We start from the raw sequence: 23301 nt of genomic DNA on the forward strand, positions 1-23301 counted from the left end.
TAACGTGATAAAAGGTAGACCAGTGGTTGCTTAAACCAGAGATGGGGGAGATAGATTGAGATGCATATATACAAGAGAACCATTGAAGTGATAGAAATGTTCAGAATTAGCCAGGACAGGTTTGGCTCAGTGGATAGAGCATAGGCCTGCGGACTGAAAGGTCCCGGGTTTGATTCCAGTCAAGGACATGTACCTTGGTTGCGGACACATCCCCAGTGGGGGGTGTGCAAGAGGCAGCTGTTCGGTGTTTCCCTCTCATCCACTTTTCTAACTCTCTGTCCCTCTCAATTCCTCTCTGTGTAAAATCAATAAAATATATTTTAAAAAAAATGTTCAGAATTAATGGTTGTAGTGAAGGTTACCTAAGTATATACATTTGTTAAAGTTCATCAAATCATAAACTTAAAATATGTGCATTTTATCACATATCATTTATACTTTAGTAAAGTTAAAAAATGTTTAAAGGACTGGGGAAACTGGACTTTTATGTAGCAAAAATCTTCTATATTCCAAGTGCAAAGAAGTTATGGGTATTTTGTGAGAAGGAAAATGTTTTCTCTAAATAAACAGAGTTTAAAACTCCAGCGCTGTTTCTTATTTTAGACCTCTCTTAAAGAAGTAATGGGCAAAAAATGTAGAGCTCAGCAGAGTTCCAACAGAACAGGCTATTTCAAAGTTTATATAACATTGCTAAAAAAAAAAAAAGCATTTTCCTAATACAAATTTCCATTTATAACGTAATTATTGAATGTGGGGATAAGTGACTACTAGCTGAGGAGTTGATGAATTCTTTTTAGTTAACTTTATCATTCACATCTTTGGAATTATTTAAGCTTTAAAATAAGAAGGCTTGTTTCTCTATGATTTCTTTCATTTTCAAGATAATTATTCTTACAAGGAATTATTCTTACAACGGAATCTTACAATGAATCTTTCATTCTTACAATGAAATCTCTACAGAGTTCTCCAAATGATATCCCTATGATAAGTCCCACACGTCGAAACTGAGACATTAAAACAAATTCTATCAAATAAACTAGTATCAGAAGTATTTTATGCAATTTTGAGATTGGTCATTTGAGCTTCTTAGTCAAATATATTATCTTCTTAATTAAATTCCAATTTACTTATATCTGTCATTTCTTATTGCCTGATCACCATTTCTTCTAAAATTTCTAGTGCTACATATATTAGTATGCTACATATATCACTCCTTTGATTTGCAAATGAAAAAATTAAGGGTTATAGAGATTAAATAACTTACTCAAACTATCATCTTTCAAAGAAAAACTATTAGATAAGTGTACATTAAATGATTTTTTAAGTAAAAAGTTATACAAAGTATGTATATATGAATGGATGAATATTGATACAAATATAGAAATATTTTTTCTGGAAGAATACTCAACAGAAAACAATACTACCTTTAGAGAGAATGCCTAGGTTGGACAGAGGGTAGTCTTTCTATTTTTACTTTCTGTAGGACTGAAAAATTTCCGACATGAACATTTGTTAAATCTACTGTTTAAAAATGATATTCTTGCCGGGACTGGTTTGGCTCAGTGGAAAGAGCGTCGGCCTGCAGACTGAAAGGTCTCGGGTTCGATTCCAGTAAAGGGCATGTACCTTGGTTGCGGGCACATCCCCAGTACGGGGTGTGCAAGAGGCAGCTGATCGATGATTCTCTCTCATCGATGTTTTTGACTCTCTATCCCTCTCTCTTCCTCTCTGTGAAAAATCAATAAAATATATTTTAAAAAAAATGATAGTCTTCATTTGCACTGATGTTTATATTTTCCTTCTGTTTTTCATATTTAAGAAAAAAACTAATATTTGGGTTTTAAATTTGTTTTTATTTTTTAAAATATATTTTATTGATTATTTACAGAGAGGAAGGGAAAGGAATAGAGAATTAGAAACATCGATGAGAGAACCAACGATCAGCTGCCTCTTACACACCCCCTACTGGAGATGTGCCCGCAACCAAGGTACATGCCCCTAACCGGAATCAAACCTGGGACCCTTCAGTCCTCATGCCAACGCTCTCTCCACTGAGCCAAAGCGATTTCGGTGTAAATTTTCTTCTTTTTTAAACAATATACCAGTGGTTTGTTAATTTAGTTGCTTAAAGCACAAAGAACAAAGGTCATAGGCTTGATTAATTACATTTGCAAAGAATAAAAATAGCCCTTAGTTACAGAACGCATTTTTAACTTTAAACAGTCATCTGGAAAACTCAAGCTGCTGATTACAAGGATGAATCAGGTAAGTGCATATGGCTGACTCAATACAAAACATTAATACTGGAAAATAACTCAAAATAATATCTTACTGACAAAGTATAAGAAAGTAGGCAGCAGAATTATTCATCTCTAACTAAATAATTCATTTTCATATTCATCAATTCAATTCACTTTTAAAAAATATATATATATTATTGATTTTTAACAGAGAGGAAGGGAGAGAGAGAGAGAACTAGAAACGTCAATGAGAGAGAAACATCGGCCAGCTGCCTCTTGCACACCCCCTACCGGGGATGTGCCCGCAACAATGTACATGTCCTTGACCGGAATCGAACCTGGGACCTTTCAGTCTGCAGACCGACGCTCTACCACTGAGCCAAACAGGTCTCGGCTCAATTCACTTCTGAACAGAATAAAAACAAGACCTTAACTGTAAGAGAAAATACAGACCCTGTACTTTCAGAAATGCCAAAAAGTATATATCACAAAACTTGCTATTTTTTAAAAAATACTACTATTTTTCTTATTAGTATACCATATAGACATCAAATAAAATAAAATAAAAAATATATATATATATATACACACATATATATATACCTGTAACGTCTTCTGGATCTGATACAACAATATGTGCATTTAGTTCTTGTAGCTTGTGATGTAGTTCTTCTAATTTTTTATTTGACTTTTTCAAAATGTTGTCCACATAAGCCAAACTTTTTTTATCTGTTGTGACTTTCCTCAGATTTTCAGCTCCTTCTTTGATTTTCAGTTCTTTCCTTATTTCTCTCTTGATTCGATCCTTGATATCATCCAATTTCTGTTGCACCATTGTATCTGAAAAGTCTAATTTTTGAACAGCACTCACGTTCTCAGAAAATGGAAGACTTCGGGAATCTCCCTATAGAAAAAAATAAACATACATATGTAAGGGTTTAGGAAAGTTAGCTGCTCAGTAAAATGCACAGCATAAGAATCAACTATATATAAAACAATCCTTTATTAATTATATTATATTCAATTCTTTCTTAATAAGCAATAGACTACTTATTTATCTTTATTATAACCGTATAAAATCCTAAGTTCAAAAACTGCTCTATCAACTAAGTAGCATTATCTGACAAATTTATATTAAAATAAATACAACATAACTATACACTGAAGCTGTATAAAAATATTTAGATTTTAGATATCCTATGAATCCAAGATAGATCCAATGCCCAAACTCTGATTCTTGGGTATGTTATTTAACCTATTAAAAACTTGGTTTAGAGAGAATCCAAAGATGGCGGCATACATAAACACCTAACTGCAGCCTCACACAACAATTTCAATAACATACAACTAAAATACAAAATGGACATTATCCAGAAATACAGGAAAGTCGACTGACTAGAAATTCTATAACTAGAAGAAAGAGAAAACCAGAAGGAAAATCAGAGGAGCTGTAAAAGCCTAAGGTACAGAGACATACTGCGCGTGCAGAGAGGACAGAGCCAGAGAGGAGGGGGAGGCTCAGTACCTGGCTGGCTTTCCCTAGGGGGAAGGAGATATAAGCTCCAGACTGTGCTGAACCCCAGATCCGAAAGCATTGAACCCCAGTTCTAGGCCAGACTCTGGGGACTCAGGCTCATACAGAGGGGGCCTGGGCTGTAAGGCAGAAACCCAGGGGAGCGGCGAATGGAAATCCCGGAGGCGCACACGTTGTGCGCAGAGAACGGACAGTTGACTGTGCCGGAGGATTGCCCTAGCGGGAAGGAGACAAAAACTCCAGACTGCTCTGAACCCCACTTCCAAATCCACTTCCAACTGAACTGAACTTCACTTCCGGGCTCATTGGGAGAAAGCCTAGACTGTTGGTAGTGGGCAAAACTCGAGGGCACCTTTCTCTCAGAGGTGCTTGCAGCAAGTACCAAAGGACACTGAGAAACACTGAGAATCAGGAGCCTCATAGGGCGGGGCTTTCAGAAGCCAAGGCTGTAAATTCCACCCTGAAACTCCGCCCCATCTAAGCTGAACAGAGACTTTTTTAAAAAATATATTTTATTGATTTTTTACAGAGAGGAGAGAGGATTAGAGAGCTAGAAACATCGATGAGAGAGAAACATCGACCTGCTGCCTCCTGCACACCCCCCACTGGGGATGTGCCCGCAACCAATGTACATGCCCCTGACCGGAATCGAACCCGGGACCCTTCAGTCCGCAGACCGATGCTCTACCACTGAGCCAAACCGGTTTCGGCTGAACACAGAGACTTTTAAGGCTACCAATTCAGGGAAGCTGCGAAAACGCCGAGACAAGGAAACAGATCACAAACGAAAGTAATGGAGGAAAAAAACGACTGGATATAAAGTTCAAAACCACGGTTATAACGTTTTTCAAGAATTTCCTAGAAAAGGCCAATAAAATAAACGAGACTTATGAGGATATGAAAAGGGATCAACTAGAAATAAAAAGGAATCAACAAAAAATAAAGAAAACATTGTCTGAAATAAAAAATATTATACAGAGTCCTAAAAACAGTCTGGAAGAGCCCAGGAATCAAGACAAAGATTTGGAACACAAAGAGCCAGAGGACACTCCTCCGCAAAAGCAAGAAGATAAAATAATCCAGAAAGTTGAGGATAGTGTAAGAAATCTCTGGGACAAGTTCAAAAGAACCAACATTAGAATTATGAAAGTCCCAGAAGAAGAGAGAGAGCAAGATACCGAAAGCATACTGGAAAAAATAGTGACAGAAAACTTCCCCCACCTGGTGAAAGAATTAGACTTACAAGTCCAGGAAGCGCACAGAACCCCAAACAAAAGGAATCCAAAGAAGACCACACCAAGACACATCATAATTAAAATTCTAAGAGCAAAAGACAAAGAGAGAATATTAAAAGCAGCAAGAGAAAAGCAGGTAGTTACCTATAAAGGAGCACCTGTACGATTGTCAGCTGATTTCTCAACAGAAACTATGCAGGCCAGAAGGGAGTGGCAAGAAATATTCAAAGTGATGAATAGCAAGAACCTACAACCAAGATTACTCTACCTATCAAAGTTATCATTCAGAATTGAAGGTTAGATAAAGAGCTTCACAGATAAGAAAAAGCTAAAGGAGTTCATCAGTACCAAACCAGTATTATATGAAATGCTGAAAGGTATTCTTTAAGAAGAGGAAGCAGAAGAAAAAGGTAAATATAAAAATTACCGGTATGAGCAACAAATACATGTCTATCAACAAGTGAATCTAAAAATCAAGTGAATTAAAAACCTGATGAACAGAATAAGCTGGTGAATATAATACAATCAGGGGTATAGAAAGGGAGTGGACTGACGATTTTCAGGGGGAAAAGGGTGTGGGGGGTGTGTGATAAGAGACTGGACAAAAATCATACACCTATGGATGAGGACAGTGGGGGGAGTTAAGAGCTGAGGTTTGGGTGGGAACCAGGTAGAGAGGAGCTATTGGGGGAAAAAAGGGGAATAATTGTAAAAATCTGAATAAAGATTTATTAAAAATGAAAAAAAAATAAAAAAAAATAAAATTGAGAAATAAACTACAGAAAATGCTTACTTTTTCAAAGAGAAATTGTGAAGCATAGAGACACCTTACATTTTACTGTGCACCCTTTATGTGCCTTTTAAACCACAGATCTAATTAATTAAAATTTTCTTTAATTTCTTTGGGAATTCATCACAAGAATTAAATTCTATTTAAACTCTTGATGCAACCTGGACTGTGTGGCTCAGTGATTGAACGTCGACCTATGAACCCAGAGGTCATGGTTCCATTCCCAGTCAGGGCACATGCCCAGGATGAAGGCTGGATCCCCAGTGGGTGGCATGCAGGTGGCAGCCAATCAATGATTCTCTCTCTCCCTCTCTGCCTTACTATCTAAAATCAATAAAAGTTGATGTTTAAAATAAAACATTTTATACAAATACTTTTTACATCTAATCTTTAACCTCTAAAAAAAAAAAAAAAAAAAAAAAGGAGTTGATCTACAAATTTGTTCCTAACTGCTTTAGGGCCAAGAATCCCTTTGATGCTTTGACCAAAAACAAAACAAACAAAACCACAATAAAACAAAGAAAATTACATGCTTGCATGTATAATTTTTAGGTTCTATGGATCTTAGACTAAGAATTCCTGGGATTGGTGATCTATATTTATTGGCCTTAAATGTGATTCTTATCTATGTGAATATAGAAAGATATTCTACCTCCACCAAAATGTCTAGATTATAAGTCCTATCATCCATTTATTCAGTTTCCAAAGTTTATAAATACACCTTTATTTGGTTGTCAAAACACTAGCACATAAGACTATTGTCAAAAAATAAAATCCCACATTTCTGCTGTCTAGCTTCAGGTAAAGTGCACTGAGACAAACAATGTTTAGATGAAAAAGTTCAAGGTAATTGCATTCCTCCAAATATCTTTTTATCCTTATAATCTTAAAAAACAGCACATGAACTGCTTTCACAAATTTGTTTTTTAATATTAAATATACCAACCCAGAGGGGTTCTCTAAATTTCCGGGTTCCTACTGACCTTAGTGTTTCAGTACTTTTTTCTTTATGCCCCACAGTCTAAAGGGAACATCTAATAATTCCCATTTATTAAGTAGTTGGGTTCAAATAACTTAATACTTATAACCTAGTAACTTATTGAAGTAATACCACCTAGAAGAAAAAATTACATTTTTATTCCATTCTTTAATAACCATAGTCACTTTAATAATAGGATGTGGCTGCCTGTTGATATCTTCACAATTTCTCAAATCTGAAGATCAAAATGGATATTCCCACCTTCATTTGCTGTTCCATTGTACAAAGGGAGTGTAGAATAACATAATATTGAAACTTAACTGATTCCAGTTAGTTTCAACAAATAGTGTCACTATGTTTCCCTTAAAGAAATTAAAATATACTGCAGCAACCTGAGCGTTTGCTGAGGCATCCCATAGCCTATGGCTTAATTTGAGAATCATGGTATTAATATTTAAAGGCTGTTAACAACATGCCTTGCCTACTTCAACTCCCATTTCTTTTCTGTTAGCTTCCTAAATTTCAATAAAATTATAGAAGTTCATTGACAAAGACAATCTAATCTCTCTTGGTTTAGCTATTCTGCACGCTATACCTTTAAAATACACTACCTTTTCTTTCTTCAACCATCTGTTAACTTTTACTTTGTCCAAGTTCACCACAATTCTTCCTAAAAATTTCCTGCTTATGACCTTTCATAGAATTTAGATTAAATATCTTTCCAATATGCTCTGTATGGATACAATTTAAACAATTATTCATTTTCTTATCCGACCACCCCACAAACTATGAGCAATTTAAGAGCAGGGCTTATGCTAGGCACAGTTCTGTTTTATTCTATTAATAGTTTTTTCTATTATACTATTTAGTATTCTTTTAGAATTCAGGAAAATATGTCACTCTAAGGAAGTCATGCTTTCCTATTTCTGATAAAGAGAACTCATACTCCAAGAAGCTTAAGAGCAGAACTGATATTCAATCATAGCAACTTATTAAATAGAATTAGCTATGAATCACATGTAGTTAGCATGTTGCTTTCCCTATTTCTTTTCATAAACCTGAACTTTTAATAACTTCATTTTTACTCCCACCTTTTATTGTGATATGGCTCAAACACCTTTTGGAAAGGAGCAGGTTGATACATAGAATATAGTTAGTAATTTAAGATTAAAAAAAAAAAAAAAGCCTTATGAGGACAGATAAAAAAAGTTATAATACTTTCTACCATGTTTCCCCAAAAATAAGACATCCTCCGAAAATAAGACCTAGTGCAACTTTGGGAGAAAAAATTAATATAAGACACTGTCTTATTTTTGGGGAAACAGGGAATTACTCCTTTCCTAAAACTTTTAATTACAATGAAAGTTATTGGAAAATGTAATTTTCTTGTTTTTGGAACAACTGAAATGAGATATTTCATCTATTCAATTATGTCTCTATCCTAAATAATAATTAAAATATATATATATCAAATGCCAGGAATCAGTAAAAGGCAATGAAATAATATTCTAGACAAAAGAAAGATGATTTAGCCATAGGAATGTAGTCTGTGAAAATATTTAGTGATCATTTTTGTCTGAATAGGTTCTATTATAGGCATTATCTACATTACATTAATTTGTTTATAAGCTTACACTTTTATCCACCATTCACAACTCTTCCCTACTCTAAAATCTTATCCCTTCTCTAAAACTAAATGGTAGATACCTTTTTCAACTTAAAAAAAAAAAAAAATATATATATATATATATATACATACATATATATATATATATGTGTGTGTGTGTGTGTGTGTGTGTATATATATATATACATATACATACACACACTTTATTGATTTTTTACAGAGGAAGGAAGAGAGAGTTAGAAACATCGACGAGAGAGAGAAACATCGATCAGCTGCCTCCTGCACACCTTCTACTCGGGATGTGACCACAACCAAGGTACATGCCCTTGACAGAATCAATTGGTTAGGGCCCCTTTTCAACTTTTTAAAACAAAGTTGGATCAAAGGACAAAAATCCCTTTATAATTCATTAATATGCTCAGAAAGTACAGAGATGAGATACAAAAGCACCAACCCTAAATATGTCCTAAACATTAAACTAAATTTTATACCAATTATCCTATATACTAAAGAGGTAATACACAAATTGATCCTCATGCCTTCACAAGATGCCTGCCTATCACCAGGCCAGCAGGTTAATGAGGGATAACCAAATAACTGAACAAGCAGGCTGTGTGGGGAGATCAGGCTGGCAGAGGATTCTTGAGGGACAACAAAACAACTGAACAGCAGGCTGCATGGGATGACCAGGCTGGCAAATGGCTTGAAGAGGGATGACCAAAAGACTGAATAGCAGGCTGCGTAGAGTGACCAGGCCAGCAGGGGTTGCAGTGAAGGGCAACCAGGCCGGCAGGGGGGTGAGTTAGGGGCAATCAGGTTGGCACACAAATGGAGAGAGGCAATCAGGCTGTCAGGGGAGGCAGTTAGGGGTGACCCGCAGGCAGGCAGGCAGATAAACAATTATGAGTCCTGGATGCAGAGGGTGCACCCCATGCATGAATTTTGTGCTCTGGGCTTCTAGGGTATATATAAAAGAAACAGATAGTTCTTCCACCTTTTATTGCTGAATCCACAAGTTTAGCCACTCCATTCTAATTAAACACTGTGCTGTTTACATTCTTTAACTATGTATGCTTCTTATGTATAATACTAGAGGCCTGGTGCATGAATTCATACATGGGGGGGATGCTCTCAGCCCAGCCTGCACCCTTTCCAATCCAGGACACCCTCGAGGGATGTCCGACTGCTGGATTAGACCAGATTCCGGGGATCAGACCTAAACCAGAAGTCGGATATCCCTCTCATAATCCGAGACTACTGGCTCCTAACTGCTCAGCTGCCTGCCTCCCTGATTGCCCCTAATTCCCCCCTACCAGCCTGATCACCCCTAACCACCTCTGCCTGCTGGCCTGATCACCCCTAACTGTCCCCCCTGCTGGCCTGGTCACCCCAACTGCTCCTCCTGCCAGCCTGGTCGCCCTGAACTGGCCCCGTTCCTGCCGGCCTGGTCGCCCCACACAGACTGCTGTTCGGTCATCCATCTAGTTGTTTCAGTCATGATGGCCCTTGGCTTTTTATATGTTAGGATTTCACTATTGACCTAAATTCATGATAAGAAAAAGCATGGAAGATAAAATGAATACCTGTTGAAAAAATATTTCAAGTTTTTCATGATTATTTCTATTTCTACTGTACTTTAATTTTTATGTCATCTATATCTTTAATACAGTTAGTCATTTAATCAGATGGGTCAAATACAAACACAAGGAAACCATTAGTGGAATTAATACCCTCAGTATTTATAAACAATCTAAATAAATTTTAGCTAAATAGAATTCAAGGAGGCTAAATAAATATAAGGAAGAGAGCGCTCAAAAAGTATGAATGAGTAAAAATTAGATGGGTTTAAAAGAAATCAAAATAAATTAAACCCTAGCCAATTTGTTCAGAGAATAATGCATCAGTCTGCAAACTGGTGAAGGGCACAAACCTTGGTTGCAGGCTCGATCCTTGGATCTGGTGGGGGCGAGTGCAGAAGGCAACCAATCAATGTGTCTCTTTCATTGATGTTTCTCTCTGTCTCTCACTCTCCCTACCACTCTCTCTAAAAATCAAAGGTAAAATCCTTGGATAAGGATTAACAATAAGAAATTTAAATTCAGTGGATAGGTTAAACAGCAGAATAGACCAAGATAAAGAATTATTACACTGGCAGATAGACAACTGAGAAAAGTACTCTAAACTCTCACACATGAAATTAAAAAAGCATGAAGATAAAATGAGAAAACCTAAGATCCATTTCCATCCAGTAAGAGCTCAAGAATGAGAGAATAAAGAAAATGGGGAGAAGCAATACATGAATGAATAAATGGCTGAGAATTTTCCAGATGAATATAACAACCACAAAAGGCATAATATCTATAAGTGAATGCCGATTAGGTGAACAGAAGTCTTTTAATCAGAATACAGACCACGAACTATCAAACTTCTATAGAATTTTCAGCTTTTATTTTAATGTCTTCATATATTGCTAAGGTTTTCTCTAAAATTACCCAAACAAAAAATAAACAAAAGTGCAAAATTTTCTTTAAAATATTAACATTCTGTGTGGGGAAGTAAAAAAAAAAAAAAAAAAAAAAAATTAACATTCTGGGGGAAATTACAGATTAACTAACCAAGAATCCATTTTATACTTATATCATTAGCCTATTCACTAATCATGTACGTTAATTTACATTAAAGAAGCATTGTTGTGCTGTAGAGAAAGAGACTGAACTATTTTTATCTCTTAAATTGACAACAATCCTGCTGTAAGCAAAAGCCTTTTTAGAAATGAAAAGTATGTTAAAACAAACTTTAAAAATTTCCCTTTGATCCACTAATTCTAATTCTAGCTATATAAGTAAGAAAATAATTATAAATTGATTAGGATACAGACTGGCCAATTAAATAAATTTTAAAAAAATATATTTTATTTTTACAGAGAGGAAGGGAGAGAGATAGCCAGAAAAGTCGATGAGAGAGAAACATCTACCAGCCGCCTCCTGCACATCCTCCACCGGAGATGTGCCCACAGCCAACGTACATGCCCTTGACCGGAATCGAACCCTGGACCTTTCAGTCCGCAGACCGACGCTCTACCACTGAGCCAAACCGGTTTCGGCTTAAATAAATTTTAAATTAATAAATATTATGTGCAAGACACTGTGCTGGGCAGAAACAGACTCCCTCATAAAGCTTGCAAATAAGAGGGTTTTAAATCAACTTATAGGAAAGTGAGAGTTCAGGATTCATAACAAAAGAATTGCAAACAGTCTAGAGAATAAGGAAAAGCTTCTCTTATTTATGCCCTTTATTATCCCATAGCCCCTATATATGCTGTTATGTTCATCAGTTTTACTTCAAAGTATGTTTAAAGTAAGAATGGGTGGGTGAGACTGGGAAGGAAAGATTAATTATCTCTGGGTAAGAGAAATTAAAAAAAACTTTCATTTTGTTCTTCAAAAGTATTCTGTATTTTCTCAACTTTTCTTCCTAGCAATGAACATACACTGCCTGTTCAATTAGGAGGAAGAAATATTATTTAAAATGAGCCAAAGTAACTTTCATTTTATTTCAATTTTGGCAAATGTAAAAACATAATGACATCTTATACTCTACAGTGTATTTGCTATTTAACTTTGGTTATTTTGAATCAATACAGTTCTACTGCAAGGTATGACACTATATATCATGTGCCAGTCAAGTATTTCAAATACATAAATGTGTTAATATGTATTGGTTAAGTACAACTATTTTTATTTTATAAAATACAATTTTGATCTATAGACTAATACATAAATGGAAATTTTCAATTTATTAATTTTAACAAACTCACAGTGAAGAAAAATACTAACATGAGAACAGGATTGGATTAAAAAACAACAACAAAAGAAAACAAGTCTGTCACTTATGACCCAGTACTTCATTTAGGGAGCAAGAGGAAAGGATGTTTACTCCTCACTGGCCAAGTTCCCAGAGAAGAAGTGAAAAGGCTGTTACTTTCTCTATATGATAGAAATATAAAACAGTCTGACCCTGATGAATGCCAGGAAATGTAAGAGAAACCATAAAAACTCACAGTGTACAGTGATTCATATACAGTTTTAGCTAGAAGAAATTTCAAAGATTATGTTGCCTAACTCCCTTGATTTTAATTTTAAGGAAAACAAGTTGACAGCAGCTAAGCAACTTGCAGGAGATCACAAAGAAAAAAGTCAGTGACTTTTAGCATACTAGTTTCCTGATTCCTAGTTTAGTGCTATTTTACTCAACGGTGCCTTCTTAGGTAGGATCTTTGTAGTATCCATTTCCCTATACTCGAATTAAACCTTGACCTAATTAAGATATACATTAATTAATAAATGGACTTATGTGCCTTAAAGCAGAGATATTGGCAGGACATGGTTCTTCTTACTCTCTAACTTTGCTCTAATCCAATCTTTTGTATCTCAGAGGAGAAAGTTCTCAATCAGAAAGAAAGAAGCCAGTTCTAACACCAGCTCTTTATCATTAGCCATGCAACCCAAGAATATAATCCCTTCTTTCTGTACCGATATGTTCATCTGCAAGAAAAAAAGAAGGCAATAAATAATTACATTTAACAACCATAAATGTAAATGGTTTAAATGCTCCATTCAAAAGCCATAGGGTAGCTGAATGGATAAGAACACAAGACCCATATAAATATTGTCTGCAAGAGACTCACCTCAGAACAAAAGATTCACACAGACTGAAAGTGAAGGGATGAAAAAATATATTCCATGCAAATGGGGGGGGGGGAGAGAAAGCTGGAGTAGCAATAGTCAAAAAAATAGTTCAGTCTCTCCACAGCACAAAATATACACCAAAACAAAGACTATAAAAAGAGACAAAGAAGGCCACTACATAATACTAAAAGGGATTAATCCAACAAAAAAATATAATCCTTGTTAACATATATGAACCCAATATAAAAGGACAAAAATACTTAAAAAAAAAAAACTCTTGGTGGACTTTATGGGAGAGATAGCAATACAGTCATAGTAGAGAACTTCCCACATCCCCACTTTGATCCAGACCAAAAAAATCAACAAGGAAACAGACACACTAGATCTGATGGCTTTAACTGATACACACAGAACATTTTATCCCAAAGGGGAAGAATATACATGGAACATACTCAAAGATAAAAGACATGTTAGTACACAAAGTAAGTCTTAATACATTCAAGTCTGAAATCATGTCAAGCATCTACTCAAATCACAATGGCATGAAACTATAAATCAATGAAAATAAATAAACTCCAAGACATTAAGAAAAAAACCAGGAGCCTAAATAGCATGTTATTAACCCTTTGCACTCCGCTGTCCCCTCTCAGGGGACATCGGAATTCTAGCATATCACTCGGATGTCCCCTCTCAGGGGACATTGCAGTTTATTAGTGATTATGGGGAATTGGGTTAATTCAACGCACCCGCCGCAAAGTAGCGTGGAGTAGCTGGTAGCCAATGTCCAGAATGGTTCGGAGTGCAAAGGGTTAAAACAATAAATGGGTTAGCAATGAGATAAAAAAAGAAATAAAAAAACTTCCTGGAAACAAATGAAAATGAACACACAACCACCCAAAATCTATGGGACATAATGAAAACAATCCTGAGAGGGAAGTGCATAGCATTACAGGTCTATGTCAAAAAACAACAAAACAAAACAAGAAAAAGCTCAAATAAATAATCTAATCCTACAACTAAAAGAATTAGAAGGGGAACAACAGGAAAAGCCCAGAGGAAGTAGAAGGAAGGAAATAATAAAAGTCAGAGTCCGGGAAAAATGACATATAGACTAAAAAACAAACAAAAGATCAACAAAACCAAGAGCTGGTTCTTTGAAAAGATTATCAAGATTGATAAATTTTTAGCCAGACTCATCAAGAAACAAAGAGAATCCAAATAAATAAATAAAAACAGAAATAAAAGAGGCAAAATAACAATGACCACCACAGAAATACAAAGGACTGTAAGAAAATACTATGAACAACTACATGCCAACAAATTGGAAAACTTGGGTGAAATAGATAAATTCCTAGAAACATACACTTTTCAAAACTCAATCAGGAAGAATCATAAAACCTAAGTAGGCCCTGACCCGTTTGGCTCAGTGGATAGAGCATAGAACTGTGGACTAAAAGGTCCCAGGTTCGAATCCAGTCAAGGGCATGTACCTTGGTTGTGGGCACATCCCCGGGGGGAGGTGTGCAGGAGGCAGCTGATTGGTGTTTCTCTCTCATCAATGTTTCTGACTCTCTATCCTCCTTCCTTCCTCTCTGTAAAAAATTAATAAAATAAAATTTAAAAACAAAGAAAACCTAAGTAGGCCAATAATGAAATTCAAACAATAAAAAAACAACAACAAACAAACAAAAATAAGCCTCTCAGCAAACAAAAGTCCTAAACCTGATGGCTTCAGAGGTGAGTTTTACCAAACATTCAAAGGACTAACATCTATCCTTCTCAAACTACAATATTCCAAGTAATTCAAGAGGAAGGAAGACTTTCAAACTCTTTCTACAAGGCCAGGGTTATTCTAATTCTAAAACCAGATAAACACACCATAAAGAAAGAAAATTACTGGCCAATATCTCTGATGAACATAGATTCTAAAATCACCTTGAAAGATTATTAGCAAATGGGATCCAGCAATACATTAAAAAGATCATACACCATGACCAAGTGGGGTTTATTCCAGGATATAAGGCTGATACAATATTCACAAATTAATAAGTGTGATCCATTACATTAAAAAAAAAAAGGATAAAATCACGTGGTCATATAAATAGAAGCAGAAAAAATATTTGACAAAATCCAACACCCATTTATGATAAAGGGGGAATAGAGGGAACATTCATCAAGATAATAATAAAGGCCATATATGAAAACCAATAGCCAACATCATACTCAATGGGGAAAAACTAAAAGTGTTTCCCTTAAGATCACAAATGAGACAGGATATCTGCTTTCGCTACTCTTATACTGAAAGTCCTAGTCACAGCAATCGAAAAAACAAAAGGCAACCAAGTTGGAAAGGAGGAAGTAAAATTGTCATTATTCACATATGACATGACATCCTATATAATAAAAGAGTAATACGTAAATCAGCCATCACTCTGCAACAAAAATGGCGCTGCTCATAGCAGATGCTGGCGGCATCACCCAGGCAACAGGAGCCCAGTATCTGCTCCTTGGCTGTGGAGGGAGAGGAGGGGTTTCTGACCAGAGGACTGGGAGTGGGACACTGAGCTTGCGTCACCAGTGGCAGCGCAAGCACAGCATCCTGTGCTGCAGGAGGGAAGGGACCTCTGATGCCGTGAGCCCAGAGTTCGCGCGCCCAGAATCTGTACCCTGGCCTGCCTTGCTGCGGGAAGGAAGAGGTCTGTGGGGCCATGAGCCTAGCATCCGTGACCCAGCCTGCCTTGTGGCAGGAGGCAAGAGGCCTGTGGGGCCCCAAGCTCAGCGACTCCGTGGCAGGGAAGGAACCAGGAAAATGGATCTTTCCAGTTCCTGACGCTGACAGAGCTCTATGGGTGCCAGGTTCCTCCACCTGCGGCCCCCAGTCGCAGCCCAGAAGCCCAAGTCGCAGACTGGAAGCCCCTGCCAGCAGTCCAGACAGAACCAGTGTGGCGCCGCAGCAGCAGGGGTCTGGCAGGCACGCTACAGACATCAAATTACTGCTGCCAAGCTGCCCCCCGACACACACACACACACACACTCAAGTAGTATGGTCAAAGAGGGCAACTCCTGAGGCAAGGCTCCCATGGCAGCTGATGCACAGCCAGGCAAGGAAGCCAGACCTGAAAGCCCAAGCACCCAAGTACCCAAGCTGCAGGGCATCATGGGTCAGGGCCCTAAGGAGGCCCCAGGACAAGCATCTTCCCAGAGACTGTGTGGAAGAAGGGGAGGAACCTCTGGCCAGAGGCCAGGTGAGGAATGCTGGCGTCTTTGCAGGCCAAGAACAGGCTGAGGGACACACACACACACACACACACACACACCGCACCCTCGTGCACAAATTTTGTGCACTGGGCCTCTAGTTGTATGTAAAAAAACTAAATATTCCACTAAAAAACTGCTAGATTTAATAAATGAATTGGGCAAAGTAGTAGGATACAAAATTAACATCCAAAAACTGATGGCATTTTTATACACCAATAATGAACTCTCAGAAAGAGAACTAAAAAACAATCCCATTTACTATTGCAACAACAACAAAGATATTTAGGAATAAACTTAACAAAGGAGATAAAAGACGTGTACTCAGAAAACTATAAGACATTGAAAAAAGAAATAAAAGGAAGGTATAAAGCAGTGTAAACGTACATTGTGTTCATGGATTGAAAGAATTAACATCATTAAAAAAATCTCCCCAAAGCAATCTATATATTTAATTCAATCTCTATTAAAATACCAACAGCACATTTCATAGATCTAGAACAAATATTCAAAAACTTTATATGAAAAAAGACAGAATCCGAATAGCCTCAGCAATCTGGAGAAAGACAAAGTTGTACGGATCACATACTGAAACAAGAACAGGCATATAGACAAATGAAACAGAACAGAATCCCTAGAGATTGACCCCCACCATATGGTCAATTAATATTTGACAAAGGAGGCAAAAGCATACAGTCGAGTAAAGATAGTCTCTTCAATGTATAGCATTGGGAAAATTGGACAGGTACATGCAAAAAAATGAAACTAGATCACCAACTTACACCATATTCAAGAATAAACTTAAATTGGATAAAAGGCTTAAATGTAGGTGGTGATACCATAAAAATTTTAGAAGAAAACATAGGCAGTAATATCTCAGACATCTCACGTGGCAGTATTTTTGCTGATACATCTCCTAGGGTTAGACTGGGGTGTCAAACTCAATCAGAGAAGGGGCCAAAATCTAAAATCCAGCCTAAATCACGGGCCGAATGGTTTACTGAACAGTCATAAACTGTCATTGTGATGGAAACGCAGCGGAGTGCAGTGATGACAGCGCGGTGCGGGCCACATTGCAAGGCCTGGCGGGACGGATTTGGCCCGCGGGCCTTGTGTTTGACACATGTGGGTTAGAGAAACAAAGGAAGAAATAAACAAATGGCACTTCAAACTAAAAAGCTTCTATGCAGCAAAAGAAACCATTAACAAAATGAAATGGGAACCCACTGTATGGGAGAACATATTTGCCAATGATATATCTGATAAGGGGTTAATTTCCAAAATATATGAAGAACTCAACACCAAGAAGACAAAAATCCAATAAAAAAATGAATAAAGGACCCGAATAGACACTTCTACAAAGAGGATGCACAGATGGTCAACAGATATATGAAAAAATGCTCAATGTCACTAATCATCTGAGAGATGCAAATTAAAGCTACAATAAGGTATCACTTTACACGTGCCAAAATGGCTCTATCAATAAAACAACAAACAAGTGCTAGTGAGGTTGTGGAGAAAAGGGAACACTAGTACACTGATTATGGAAATGCAGACTGGTACAGGAAAACAGTATGGAGTTTCCTTAAAAAAAAACAAAAAAAAAAAAAAACCAACTAACGGCCACGATATTTTGGATGTAATTTAAAAAGGTCTGACACTTGTGTCTATAGATACTTATAGAGTACAATGGTTAAAAATGGAATTGTCTTTTGACCCAGGAATCTCACTCCTGGGAATATATCTTAAAAATTCTGAAAAACTAATGAGAAAGAATATATGCACCCCTATGTTCACAGCATTATTTACAATAGCTAAGATATGAAAAAAGACCTAGTGCCCATTACTAGATGAGTAGATAAAAAAGCCGTACATTTACACCATGGAATATTATCTACCTGTAAAAAAGAAGAATCTCCTATCCTTTGCGGCAGCATAGATGGACCTAGAGATTATTATGCTAAGCGAAATAAGCCAGATAAAGGCAAATACCAAATGACTTCATTTACATGTGGAATCTAATGAACAAAAATAAACTGACAAATAAAATAGGTCCAGAGGCATGGATAATGCATGGAACAGACTGACAGATCTCAAAGGGGGGTGAGGGGCAGAAGAAGGGAATAACCAAAGAACATATATAAATATATGCATAGCTCATGGACACAGATAATAGTGTGGTGAAGGCCTGGGGTAGGGCAGGGGTTGGGTAAAGGGGGAAAGGAAGGGGATAAGGGATATCTGTAATATTGTCAACAACAACAAAAACATTCATAAAAGAAAACATAAAGTCATTCCTTAAAATTTTTTTTCTTTGTTTTTTATTTTTCTATTGATTTTAGAGAGAGAGGAAGGGATAAGGAAAGAAACATCAATGAGAGAGAAAAACGCTGATTGGCCGTCTCCTCTACCAGGTAAACCCCCTACTGGGGATTAAGGCCAGAACCTTGGCATGTACCTTGAGTGGGAATCCAACCAATGACTTCTCAGTCAACAACTGAGTCACACTAGCCAAAGAGAAATTTATTACTTTAATATATTTTATTCATTTTTCCACAGAGAGGATAGAGTTAGAAATATCGATCAGCTGCCTCTTACACACCTCCCACTGGGGATGTGCCTGCAACCAAGGTACAAGCCCTTGACCAGAATCGAACCTGGGATCCTTGAGTCCGCAGGCCAACTCCCTATCCACTGAGCCAAACCGGCCAAGGCAAAATTTATTTCTATTTAAAATAGACTTGCTTTAAAAGAAATTGCCTTGCTTCCCCACCATTTCTGTCACAAAATTAAGCATAAGCTACATGTCAGCCAGAACATCCACTCCTCTAATGCAGTAATTTGTTTAGAAGTAGTCATGCTTTGACTAAAGTAGGCTCATTTAGATCTCTTTTTTTAGGGACAGACAAGGCCTTAGGAGAATACCGGTTGCAAAGACAAAAAAATTCTAAAGCTATTGATGAAGAGTACATTTCTTACTATAGAGAGGCAGAAAACAAACCTAACCCAAAAAGAAGCAAAGATGAGACTTAAGAGAAAATGATCAGTAAAGACACAAATTGAGCATCTAAATCCAATCATGCTTAAAGCAAATATCCTCTACACCCCTAAACTTTTTAGTCAAAACCCCAATCAATTCCTTTTGGCTCGAGTTAGTCTGACTTAAGATTTCTCTTATCACATCCTATTATCAAACAATAAATGGAATTCTGGGATTTTGCCCATTAGCTAACAGTAGCAGGTAGTCTGGGTGGCAATCCCCTCCCTCCAATGGTGTGTTGTCAATGAAAACAATGTGGGGACCAAGTCAAGAATTCCACTCCTATCCAGCAGGGAAAGGCAGTGCACCCCAATAAAAGAGTAGATTAAAAGTAGGAGTACACCCCAATAAGAGAGTAGATTAGAAGTAGGAGGATCTTGGAGAGAACTGGAGAGAAAAAAAATCTTTAAGTCTGCATAAAAAGTCCTGGGTAGAACCAACCCACCCATTTAGGTGACTAAATTAACATGCAAAAGATTTGAGGAATATACTATAATATATCACAAATCCCCATTTTCAGAGTGGCTTTTTAGATATTACAATAAACAAATCAGAATAACACTGGAAAGGCTCTGAAAGTAAGTTATCATTGAAACCAAAGCCTACAAAAGTAGGCAAGAATCTTTAGCAAGAGTACTTGCTAAAATTAAGACTTAAAAAGAGTACAGGTTTTCATAATAGCCCAAATGTCCAGGATATAATTTTTTTTAAATTACTCACATACTGAATAAAAAAAGACAGTATATATATGGCAACACTGAGATTATTCACATGTTGAAAAAAAGTGACCTGGATTTTAAAGCAATCATCTTAAGAATATGTCAACGAACAATTATAAACCCTCTTTAACACTGGCAAGTAATGGAAGATATAAAAGGTAACCAAGGAATTGGAGAATTGAAAAATATAATAACTAAAGTAAAAAGCTCAATGGGTGGGCTCAATAGTTTGAAGGTAACTGACAAAAATAAATCACCAAACTTGGAGAGGTGAATAAAACTTAACCAATCTGAACAACAACAAAGATTGGAAAAATTAATAATGCACAGATGTCTATATTAACAAAAGATTTGACATTTGTGTCACTGAAGTTCCAAAAAGAAAACAGAAAGAGTATATGTCTAAAAAAAATGCTTGAAAAAATAAAGACTAATTACCAAATTTTGGCAAGAGGCATAAACCTACAGATTTAAGAAGCTAAGCAAATCCCAAAAAGGATATATGCAAAGACATCCAAAGAAAGCCAAGATGCATCAAATCAAAGTTATGAAACTATACACAAAGAAAACATTTTTGGAAGGCAACTATGCTCACTATATCACCAATGCAACTTAAGAAAACATTTTTAAGGGGGCCTGGCAGAGTGTGGCGAGGGGCAGTTGCAGGCTGCTGAACCATGCTGAGTTTTGGCAGGCTCGGCTCAGTGCTGCACAGGATATGCGCGCTGTCTTCATCCAAGGTCGGTCTGTAGGTGCCTGTACATGTTTGGATCGTAGCCAGAGACCTGAGAGTTGCCCCACGCCTTTGACCTGGTGCTGCTGGAGTTCCTGGTGTGCCCGCTCTCCAAGAAGCCGCTCAAATATGAAGCATCAACAATCGAATTAATTAATGAAGAGTTGGGAATGGCCTACCCAATTATTGATAAGATCCCTAATATGATACCAGGGGCAGCTAGGATGGTGACACACATCAAAATAAGAAGCAAGAAGATTAGGAGCAGCACTAGATCATAATTAAAAACAACATATACAACCAGATTTTCTTAATACCATCTACCTTTTAAAAAGTCAGTGTGGCAGGTAATTAAGTGGAAGAGGAGAATGTTTCTATCTCTTCCTACACTGACTGTCCTCATTCCATTGATCACCTTAGCAGGACTGTTCTACTCGGTCTCCATGGAAGAAAACTTCCCACAGGGCTGCACTAGCACAGCCAGCCTGTGCTTTTACAATCTGCTCATGCCCATGTGGACTTGGATGGGTATTAAGCTCTTCAGGCATAATTAGTGCACCCAGAGCCAAGATGGTATATATGTTAATGATAAGTCTTGAGTGTCTAGCTCAATTGCATGAAAATACTGGAAATCCACTTAATTTTCAGGAAAGATGCTTTACCTTGTTTCTGTCAGAGGCTGAGGACTACGGGAGGCTTACACTGCAGAAGCTTCTTTTATTATACTTTGGTTCTGTCCTTATTTTTTGAAGGTTCTAATTTATAACTGCTGTGTCAGAAGAAACATTTCGACAGTGTCTTATTGGAAATTAACAACGCCACTCATCATCTAATGACTTATTTCTTATCCTTTTCATCTAAAAATTAATAATTTGAAATTTTATATTTGTTTGAGATTCAAAGTCTTTGATAAAGTCAAATATTCTCCAGATAACCAAAATAAATCCAAAGGAGCTATGTTGAAGTGTTATAGAGAAATGCATTTGAGCTAGTGTGATATAAAACTATAATAAAATTGAAACTTTATGTACTTGCAAAAAAAAACAAAACCCAACATTTTTAAAAGCTACTAAGAGAAATTACACATTTCTCAATAGAAATTACAAAAGCCAGGAAAGTAGAAACATTTTAAATGCTGAAAACAAAGAACTGACATTCTCAAATTCTATACCTAGTGGAAATATTCATCAAGAATTAAAGAAGAGAAACAGATATTCTCAAACAAAAACACTAAGACAAATCAGCTGTCCAAATTTTAAAGAAAGGCTAAAAGAAGTTCTCAAAACTAGGAAGAAATGATAACTGAAGGAGGTTTGCAACTTCAGATAAAAAGAAGATAAAATGTTCTCCTTATGAATTTTAATGTGATCATCTGATGTATTCAATGTACAGGAAACAAGATAATTATAATTTTTAAATTGGGAACGTAAAGAAACCTGAATAGAAGTGATTTCTATATGTCACCTGGAGTGCTAAAATGTTAATAGGAACAGTCCCTAATAAGTCATACATGGGCCGAAACCGGTTTGGCTCAGAGAAGAGCGTCAGTCTGTGGACTGAAAGGTCCCAGGTTCGATTCCAGTCAAGGGCATGTACATTGGTTGCAGGCACATCCACGGTAGGGGGTGTGCAGGAGGCAGCTGGTCAATGTTTCTCTCTCATCGGCATTTCTAGCTCTCTATCTCTCTCCCTTCCTCTCTGTAAAAAAATCAATAAAATATATTTTTTTAAAAATAAATAAGTCACACATGCTTATTGTAATACCCAAAGAAACTGGTGACATACTAAAAAATATTACAAACAAATCAACATGGAATCCTAAAAAAGTTCAAGTAGCATACTAAAAAATATTACAAACAAATATACTAAAAACTTACTACCTAAATATACTACAAACATATTAAAAAATATTACAAACAAATCAACATGGAATCCTAAAAAAGTTCAAGTAGCATACTAAAAAATATTACAAACAAATATACTAAAAACTTACTACCTAAATATACTACAAACATATTAAAAAATATTACAAACAAATCAACATGGAATCCTAAAAAAGTTCAAGTAGCCCACAGGTAGGCAAGAAAAGAGTTGGAAGAAACAAAGTAAACAAGTAATAATCTAACAGATTTAAGCCCTTAGATATTAATAATTATTTTAAATGTTAATGGCCTAAATATAAAAGTTAAAAACAAATTGACACAGTAGATTGAAAAAATTTGACCTAAAATAATTATTTGCTATCCACAAGATCCTGACTTTGAATATCATGGCATAGATAGATTGAAAGAAAAAGGTTATGCTATATAAACAGTAATCAAAAATCCTAAATAGAGGAATATGCAAATTGTCCATTACTACGTAAAGTCATGACCAATTGCAGGAGGCTGCCTGTGCGTGGGTGTCGGGGCATTGCTCTGGAGACAGGGTGGAAGTGGGGAGGCGCCAGGGGGAGGTGGGA

General features: G+C 36.6%; 2 protein-coding genes across 10 annotated transcripts in view; one reads left to right on the forward strand and one right to left on the reverse strand.

Annotated features, from left to right (window-relative positions):
- Positions 1–23301, reverse strand: part of PKN2 (protein kinase N2) — a 143449-nt gene that overhangs the window by 91720 nt on the left and 28428 nt on the right. For 5 of the 9 annotated variants that reach the window (XR_004989461.2, XM_036446881.2, XM_036446875.2 and 2 more), the window contains exon 2: positions 2844–3144. The exons of 1 other annotated variant lie outside the window; for it this stretch is intronic. Coding sequence is in view for 6 of the 8 variants with exons in the window: in XM_036446881.2 (XP_036302774.1) it covers positions 2844–3144 (301 nt within the window). In the remaining 2 variants the exon portion in view is untranslated. Of the gene's footprint in view, positions 1–2843; positions 3145–7039; positions 7073–23301 lie in introns of those variants that run through there. 3 more of the 9 variants (XM_036446876.2, XM_045584377.1, XM_036446883.2) reach the window with 3 other exon arrangements.
- Positions 21012–21873, forward strand: LOC118724026 (phosphatidylinositol N-acetylglucosaminyltransferase subunit Y). The gene has a single exon (XM_036446889.2). The coding sequence runs from the start codon at positions 21209–21211 to the stop codon at positions 21392–21394; it is 186 nt and encodes a 61-aa protein (XP_036302782.1). The 5' UTR covers positions 21012–21208; the 3' UTR covers positions 21395–21873.

This window comes from Pipistrellus kuhlii, unplaced genomic scaffold (assembly GCF_014108245.1).
Source record: "Pipistrellus kuhlii isolate mPipKuh1 unplaced genomic scaffold, mPipKuh1.p scaffold_m20_p_2, whole genome shotgun sequence".
NCBI classification, from domain to species: Eukaryota; Metazoa; Chordata; class Mammalia; order Chiroptera; family Vespertilionidae; genus Pipistrellus; species Pipistrellus kuhlii.

Excerpts from the sequence above, each read along its gene's own strand:
- LOC118724026 (XM_036446889.2), top strand. The coding sequence starts at position 21,209 with ATGTTTCTATCTCTTCCTACACTGACTGTCCTCATTCCATTGATCACC.